The sequence below is a fragment of the Nylanderia fulva genome, unplaced genomic scaffold (genome assembly GCF_048542155.1).
Source record: "Nylanderia fulva isolate GAGA-0341 unplaced genomic scaffold, ASM4854215v1 Scaffold322, whole genome shotgun sequence".
Lineage (NCBI taxonomy): Eukaryota > Metazoa > Arthropoda > Insecta > Hymenoptera > Formicidae > Nylanderia > Nylanderia fulva.
In genome coordinates, this window is record NW_028190393.1 from 113628 (window position 1) to 123093 (window position 9466).

At 47.0% G+C, this 9466-nt stretch overlaps 1 protein-coding gene across 1 annotated transcript; it reads left to right on the forward strand.

Annotated features, from left to right (window-relative positions):
• The first annotated feature begins 3104 nt into the window (after positions 1-3104).
• LOC146722376 (uncharacterized) lies at positions 3105-3632 on the forward strand. Its single transcript, XM_085484898.1, has one exon. It carries the CDS (start codon positions 3105-3107, stop codon positions 3630-3632), a length of 528 nt encoding a protein of 175 aa, XP_085341024.1.
• Positions 3633-9466: the final 5834 nt, after the last annotated feature.

The following is a 9466-nucleotide window of genomic DNA, read 5'->3' on the forward strand; positions in this document are numbered from 1 at the left end:
TGGCGGAAGGTACAACTTAACATGTTTAGCGACGCTCCTGAGATATAGCGTTGCCCGGAGTAACGACGACTCCGCGGTCGAGCCTCGACAGTAGTGGGGGGATCTACCCCGTCGCTCGCGAAATCGGCTCAAAAAGAGCAACTAATTCCGAGCACTGCCCTAAAGAGTCCTTCCAAAAGTACGCCACCGAGGTCCTGACCATGATGCGGCGCGCCGGGGGATATTCACCCCTAGACCAACTGGAACAGCTCTACGAAAACATGGATCCGGAGTACCAATTGTACATCCGTCGGGCGGACGTGCTCAGCGTCGGGGATCTGAGCATCCGAGCCACCGAATACGAAGAGGCCGACCGCCGGAGACAGGAACGACGAAGGGACGTGCCGCAAAGCCACACCCCGGTCGTAGCTTCCGCGGTCTACAGTCGGGAGGAATGTTGCTGGAGGTGCAAGCAACGAGGACATACACGCCTGCACTGCCAGCGACCTCCGAAGAAATTCTGCTCGAGATGTGGCAAGGACGAGGTCCTCACCCGTGACTGCCACCCCCCGACGGGAAACGGGGTGCGGGCCGGAGACGTTGCGGCCGTCGTCCAGCCCGACTCGGCCTAAAATACAACCCGAGACCGCACCTCCGGATCCAGATCGCCGGACAACATTTGTGGGGCCTCCTCGATTCCGGCTCAGAGATCTCATTCGTAAACGCTGAAACGGCCCGCCGAATCAACCGCACACCGTCTAGCCCAGATCTCAAGGCAGCCCAGATACGCCTGGCCGACGGGACGCAAGTCCCCATTGTCGAGACCATCGAAGCAACGATCAGGTTACGAGGAAAATCGTACCGCCACCGCTTCTCCGTACTACCACAACTAGACAACGCCGTACTAATAGGCATAGACCTCTGGGCGAAATTAGGAGTCGAGCTGCGCCCGCCGCCCAGACCTGTCACCGAGACAACAACCAAAGATGGAATCGCGACAGCCAGTATCAGCCCAGGAACTACCAGCGAGGCGCTAAGGCTACAGGCCTTTCTAAATAACGAACTTCCAAAGTTCGAATCGGTCCGCGGCCCGACCGACAAAGCCACGCACCAAATTCGGCTAAAACCGGGGCCGCCCATTAAACAACGATATCGGCCCCGTAATCCGGCCATGCAAGCCGTGATCGACCAAGAGGTCCAAAAGATGGAAGCCGAAGGAGTTTACGAGCCCTCCACCAGCGCCTGGAGCTCTCCGATAGTGCTGGCAAAGAAGAAAGACGGGACCTACCGATTTTGTATAGACTTCCGCCGATTAAACGCGGCCTCCGAGAAAGATGCATACCCGCTGCCTCACATTGCCGCCACCTTGGATAAGCTACGAGGCGCACACTACTTGTCCACGTTGGACCTACGCAGCGGGTATTGGCAAGTGCCACTAACTCCGGAGAGCCGCCCCGCAACCGCCTTCACGGTGCCAGGGAGAGGGCTGATGCAGTTCCGCGTCATGCCATTCGGACTGCATTCAGCACCGGCCACCTTCCAACGGCTGCTCGACACCGTGCTAGGACCCGAGTTAGAACCACACGTCCTCGTCTACTTGGACGACATAGTTGTCGCATCCCGTACTTTCGAGGAGCCCCTAGGCCACTTGGCCGAAGTCTTTCGCCGCCTCCGTGACGCCCGACTCCGCCTCAACCCAGAAAAGTGTCACTTCTGCCGGCCAAGTCTTCGGTACCTCGGACACGTTATTGATCGGCATGGAATCCGGACGGACCCAGAGAAAGTGCGAGCCATTACCGATTGGCCTGCCCCCACGACCCTCCGCAGGGTTCGGCAATTTCTGGGGGTAGCGTCATGGTACCGCCGATTCATCGCTGACTTCTCCACTATCGCCGCCCCTCTCACTCGACTCACTAAAAGGAGAGCGCGCTGGACCTGGGCAAAAGAAGAAGAAACCGCGTTCCGGAAACTAAAACAGGCCTTAACCACCGCACCTGTCCTCGCCTGTCCAGATTTTGCGCGACCATTTCTACTACAAACCGACGCCAGTGCCCACGGGTTAGGGGCCGTATTAACCCAACACCTCGGCGAAGGAGAGCGGGTTATCGCGTACGCCAGCCGGACCCTCAACGCAGCCGAGAAGAATTATAGCGCTACCGAACTAGAGTGCTTGGCTGTCGTGTGGGGTATACGCCGGATGCGGGATTACCTCGAGGGCTACCGATTCACCGTCGTGACCGACCACCAAGCTTTAAAGTGGTTACAACACATCGAGGCCCCTACCGGACGACTAGCCCGCTGGATGTTCGAATTACAACAACATGATTTCGACATCCAGTACCGGCGCGGGACACTTAACCAGGTGGCAGATGCCCTCTCCCGCCTCCCGGAAGCTTTGGCGGTGACCCGGCCGAAATGCCGGTGGTACCACCGTAAACTAGCCGAAGTACGGAGACATCCGACCGATCACCCGGACTATAAAATCCAGGATCAACGATTGTACAGGCATATACTCCACGATCTGGACTTCCGGGAAACACCAGCCAAAGAGCAATGGAAGCAGTGCGTGCCTACAGACCAACGACCCGCCCTGCTTCAGCGAATGCACGACGACCCGGCCGCCGGGCACCTAGGCATTTCCAAAACATTGGCTCGGGTGGCCCAGCTATATTACTGGCCCGGCATGTTTCGGGAAATTGCCCGGTACGTCCGAGGGTGCGCTAATTGTGCGCGGCACAAGACCAGTCAACAACGACCGGCTGGTCGGATGATGGCCACCTCCGTCCGCGCACCATGGGAACAAGCCGCCGTAGACCTGATCGGTCCCCTGCCTCGATCCACTAGCGGCCATACCTGGCTATTAACCATACAAGACCGGTTCAGTAAGTGGATCGAGATGGTCCCGCTTAGAAAAGCCACCGCCGTAGCCGTAGCCCGAGCACTCACCGACCGCCTGATATACCGGCACGGGTGTCCGGTCGCCCTGGTGTCCGATAACGGAACTCAGTTCGTCGCGCAACGCATTAAGGCCTTGCTAGCTTCCTACGGGATACAACATCGGACATCCCCCGTGTACACTCCGCAATGCAATCCGGTAGAGCGAAGCGAACCGTACGGTTAAAACAATGATCAGCCAGTACGTAGGCCGGCGGCACAAAGACTGGGACGAGCGAATCCCCGCCTTACAATTCGCCATCAACACCGCCCGACATGAGGCCACCGGATACACTCCGGCCTACATCCTGCACGGCCGAGAGCTCGCCCGCCCACATCTAGAGGATCGACCAGGAACCGCACCAGCACCAGGACCAAGCACCCGCCAGACCCAGTTGGAGGACGCCTACAAGGTGGTCCGAATCCACCTCGCCCGGGCCTTCCAGCGGCAAGAGAAGCCGTACAACCTGAAGCGACGAGACTGGCGACCGCAGCTGGGCGAACGCGTCTGGAAACGCGACCGCCCCCTGTCCAGCAAGGCCAACGCGTTCAACGCCAAGCTGGCCCCGAAGTACAGCGGACCGATGACTGTCCGGAGGATCGTATCCCCCGTAATCGTTGACCTCAAGGACGCCCGAGGACGATGGCACCGCCACATCCATGTGCAGGACCTCAAGGCGGCATCCGAGGAAGAGGACGAGAAAACCATCGGGGCGTAGGACCGGGCCAGCCGCCGTGATTCCTCCAGCGCCATACCGCCCACGCCACTCGGAAGTTCCGAGCCACCTCCCCTACTGGACGGTGGACCGATACGGTTTGACCGATTCGGCCGACCACGTGCGATCTGCCGTCTAGAGAAGGGGTAGTGTAACGGCATGGCCGTTACTAACGCCTTGCGGGCCGATCACCCGCCCGCCACTTGAGGCTATGGCGCCTAAGGCGCCCCTAAACACAAAAACATAAGCGATACACGGGTCACCCTACCCCAGGGGCGCCCCACTACAACCTCCAGAGGCGCCCCACTACGACGACGGCGTTACCCCCACCACAGCCTCGATGTAGAGTGGGGGAACCGCCGGCAGGGTATATAAGCCGGCTCGACGGATGAGCCGACACCAGTCCTGTTCCGGACCTCCTAGCCAGGCAACGGGCTTCTCGTTGTTACGCCGGGTTTCTCGGTTTCTGGCCTCCTACCTTTAGTATCGGGCAACGGGTTTCTCGTTGTTACGCCGGGTTTTCCGGTTTTCGGTCTCTTCCTGCTACACGCCGGGCAACGGGCTTCTCGTTGTTACGCCGGGTTTCCCGGTTTCCGGTCTCTTACTGCTACACGCCAGGCAACGGGTTTCTCGTTGTTACGCCGGGTTTCCCGGTTTCCGGTCTCTTCCTGCTACACGCCGGGCAACGGGTTTCTCGTTGTTACGCCGGGTTTCCCGGTTTCCGGTCTCTTTCTGCTACACGCCGGGCAACGGGTTTCTCGTTGTTACGCCGGGTTTCCCGGTTTCCGGTCTCTTCCTGCTATACACCGGGTGACGGGTTTCTCGTCATTACGCCGGGTTTCCCGGTTTCTGGTTTCTTCCTGCTATAGGCTATACACCTCCGTACACCGTATCACTAAGTTATACCGGGTAATTTGTAAATCTTTTCCGGACACCGCTACAGGCTATACGCCTCCGCATTTTTTTTATACCGAGTAGTTAATAAGTTTCTCCATTTAAGGCTTTATGCCAACAAACATTTTTGTTTATACCGAGTAGTCAATAAGTTTCTCCATTTAAGGCTTTATGCCAACAAACATTTTTGTTTATACCGAGTAGTCAATAAGTTTCTCTATTTAGGCCTTATGCCAACAAATATTTTGTTTATTTGTTTCTTTTTGAATAAACCAAAGCATTGTTAATAAGGAATAAGCGAGTCTGAATCTCCCCCTTCCTCCCGAATCCTGGAACCGGCGAGCCGATCCGCGGCGTCGGGAAAGGTGAACCGTTACAACATTATTAAACATAAAAAAAGTCGAGTTCATAATAAAACGAATTGCCAATAAAAATTCATCTCGTGGAATAATACACTCTTTTTCAATATACCCCCATCTGTTAATTAAACTATCAATAGCCATATCCAATGGTACGTTGGTGAACAATGATGTAACATCTAGTGAAACTAGCTTCACATCACTATCCACACATAAACCATTTAATTTGTTCACTAATTGGAAACTATCAGAAATAGCCGAATCAGGTTTCGGAATTGCCTTATATATTATCTTATGTAAAAATTTTGCCAAGTAATAAAGAGGTGTATTCCTAGATGACACGATGACACGTAAAGGGCAATTCGGTTTATGCACCTTCGGCAGACCATACGCTCTCGGTAAAACCCCATCCGTGCAGTTCAGGGATTTATATGTTGTTGAAGAAATGTAATTCTTCGTTTTCCATCTCATTAAAATTCCGTGTAATTGATTAATTAGGTTCCTAGTCGGATCTTTTTTAACAACAGTATAAGTATCCCGGTCAGCCAGCAAATCACACATTTTGTCCATGTACATATCTCTGTTCATCGCAACCGTGATATTACCCTTATCCGCCTTCATAAATAAAATATCGGGATTGTCTTGGATGAATTTACCCGTCAATTTGTAAGCCTTACAAAAACTATTTTTTGTGTGAGCTTTTTCTGACATGGAAATATGGAATTTATTTATTATGGGAAAGGCTCTACTTCTGACTGCAGATCGTTTTTCCACAGGGAGTTTAAAAATATTTTGTTCCATATTTTTCAACAACTCTATGGTGGTTTTATCTTTGTCAAATACTGGCAGACAGAAATTCTCTCCTAACCGCAACAAATCTCGAATTTCATACGGTATCGGAATTTCATACGGTACGGGTAGGGTGACCCGTGTATCGCTTATGTTTTTGTGTTTAGGGGCGCCTTAGGCGCCATAGCCTCAAGTGGCGGGCGGGTGATCGGCCCGCGAGGCGTTAGTAACGGCCACGCCGTTACAATGTATGTTATCAACAGACTTTTGGCACGCCTATGGGTTCCCCCCTCTCACCGATTATTGCGGATATCACGTTGCAAGATTTGGAGAGTAGAGCGATTGCTGCGATTCCATTGTCATTTCCATTTTATTTTAGATATGTTGACGATATCGCGTTGGCGGCCCCACCCTCCATGCTTAAAATAGTTTTAAACACTTTCAATTCTTTCCATCCTAGATTGCAGTTCACCATGGAGGAGGGGGTTGACAACCGATTGAATTTTTTAGATGTCACCATTATTATAAATAATGGGAGCATTGAGTTTGATTTGTTTCATAAGCCGACGTATTCAGGTAGATATTTAAATTTTGAATCGCAGCATCCTCTCTGTTATAAAAAAGGCACCATTATCAGCCTCATAGATAGAGTTTTTTGGCTATCTCATCCGAAATTCCATAAAGTTAACTTTGAGTCTATGATTGGAGTTCTTTTGTCTAATAATTATCCTCTCAATTTGATATTTCATACATTACAAGCGCGGTTAAAAAAGTTGTTCTTCCGCTATAATAATAAGTTGCATAACAATAGAGCAAATGTATGCAATGACAAGATTCTAACGCAGAAAAAAGTTTCGTACTTTAATATTCCGTATATTAATAATGTATCGAAGAGAATCGAGGACATTACACGTGATTTGGATGTCATTCCATCATATACAGCAATTAACAGTCTCCGTAAATTCATTAAAGTACACAAGGATAAGTTACCAAGAGAACTCCATAATAATGTAGTTTATAAAATTGATTGTATGGATTGTGATGCGTCGTACGTAGGGCAGACGGGTAGATTGTTGAAAACTAGGATGAAAGAACATCGCAACAACATAAAAAGAAACGCGTCACAATTATCAGTCATATCGGAACATAGATTATTGAACCATGAATTTAATTGGGAGGATGTAAAAGTCTTAGACGAGGAGCCTTTTTTAGGTAAACGTTTGATATCCGAAATGATCCACATAAAACGTCAGAGGAATAGTTTAAATTTAAATAGCGACACTGATAAATTAAACGAGAATATTGATCTGTTAATAGAAAAATTTACCAAAATCTAGCTTTGTGATTTTACATAGCCGGGTTTTTTTGTTAGACTTTTGACATGAGTGCCGATTAGTTTAGTTGTTTTTATTTTTATTTTTATTTTCATATTTTATTTTTATATTTGTTTTTTGCGTATATATGTATCGACTGTGTCGAGGTAGAATACCGCACAGTCGTTAGAGTGATGTGTCACGTGTAGCATCGTCTTCTCTCTGTTTTTGCTGTCGGGGTGAGTGTTCTTCCCGGTTCTTAATTTTTAATTCTTGTGAATTGTTCTACGTTTAATTTATACCATGTTGATTAGTGTTGGTAAGGGAGTCACTGCTCCGCTTCCTTCCTGACGATGGTCACCGTTAGGGAGACACTCCGACGGCCGGACGGTTTGAATAGGGAGGAGAATGATATTTAATTTATTTGCGGATTGTATGTATACGAGTTTTATAATTTTCTGATTGTACCGATTATCTTCTATTTTTGTTTCTTTGTATTTTGCAGCTACTGAAGAAGACCCGAAGTGGGTCGAAACGTTTAGAATTTAATAAATGAGTTTGACTTGAGATCTCATTTTAATTTATTAATTTTGTGCATGTCATCCGCATAGGCTCCGATTGCCGTCGAAATTTTATTTTTAATGTAACACAATAATTCGAGCCGAGATTAATAGTTTTTTTATATTAAATTATTATTATTATATTTCTATGTGTAGATGCCACTACCTCGAACCGCCACATCCAGCGCCGCAACATCTCTCTCTCTCTCTCTTGCCGGCTCTCTCCGCTCACTCGCCGTCACCGTACAGAAGAATTATTTTATATTTTTTATATTTTTTATATTTTTATATTTTTATATTTTTTTATATTTTATATTCTATATTTTTATATTTTTTTATTTTTTTATTTTACATATATTATTTTTTATTTTTTATTTACACACACAGTAGAGAGGATTTGGAGTCGTTAAATACCACGGAAGTGACGAACCGTGGGATCCTTATCTCTACTGAAACACATGTACAAGTACACACGCACACACACACACGCACATACACACATATGAGGTGTAAATCCGACCGGCAACCTCCACGCGGTACACCTCGGGTAATGCTAATGCCGGCGGTAATGTAATAATTAAGAATAAAAATATATATTTTAATAATATACCAAAATGTTTATTAATTTAAAACTGTTTCCCTCCCTCGATATCCTTATAAAAAAATATGTATAAAAAATATGTATAAAAAAATAATGTACAAAAATAAATTAATACAAATTGTCGCTCGTATATTGAATATTTTAAATTTCGAATTTATGTATTAAATTTCGATATTATGTGAATTGTAAGAATTTATATTTCAATAATTATACTGAAGAAAACCGCGTGCGGTCAAAACGTTTATAGAATGATTGTAATTTGCGTTAGTTTTAATATAATGACTGTAGTTTTATAATTTATACATGTAATAAATGGTAGTTGACTGAACATCTCGAATATTCAGCTCGATAAGTTGGCCTTATATTTATCAATGTACAAAAAATTAAAAAAAAATGTACAAAAAATAAAAAAAATATGTATATATAATGATCTAGAAAAAAAGAAAAAAAAATAATGTACAAAGAAAAAATAATAATGTACAAAGAAAAAAATAATGTACAAAGAAAAAAAATAATGTACAAAGAAAAAAATAATAATGTACAAAGAAAAAAAAATATTGAATAAAATATACATTTTATTAAAATAAAAAATGTTTTTCCTCCTCTCCCGCAAAATCCAGGCTTGGATCTCTCTCTCGCCGTCCGTTACCTCTCTCTCTCGCCGCCGCATCTCTCGCCGCAGGCTCGAGCCGCCGACTCTCTCGCCGCCGCATCTCTCGCCGCCCGTTACCTCTCTCTCTCGCCGCCGACTCTCTCGCCGCCGCATCTCTCGCCGCCCGTTACCTCTCTCTCTCGCCGCCGCATCTCTCGCCGCCCGAGCCGCCGAATCTCTCTCACCGCCGTATCTCTCTCGAATGCGTGCGTCTTCTTTCTCTCTGTCTCTTAATGAGACCGTCGCGTGCGCCTCGTATGATAAAAATATTGATTTTTTTCTCGCTGAATGCAATGTCCTTGACACAATAATTATATCTCGCAAAGTATGTAACGGGTGGCGCGCAAATAAAGTACACCATGATATATACATATAAGTATTTATTCATCTTATATTTAATACATAATTATATATAAAGTTTTATTACATATTAAAAACTAAAGCCACCAGCTCGCAATCGACAAGTTGGTGCATGTTGAAGGCATTGCTAGCGCGTATCGCATTCGACAATTCTCTCGCATTCGTTACAGTGGATGCAATATTGGAGAATTGAGTATATTTGATATCAACCGTTGCGACGAGCCTCGTCAAACAATCGAACATTATTTCAATACATGAATCGAGCTCAAACATACGATGTAACGTCGATTCGACCATTATCATGCGCAC

Excerpts from the sequence above, each read along its gene's own strand:
- LOC146722376 (XM_085484898.1), top strand. The coding sequence starts at position 3,105 with ATGATCAGCCAGTACGTAGGCCGGCGGCACAAAGACTGGGACGAGCGA.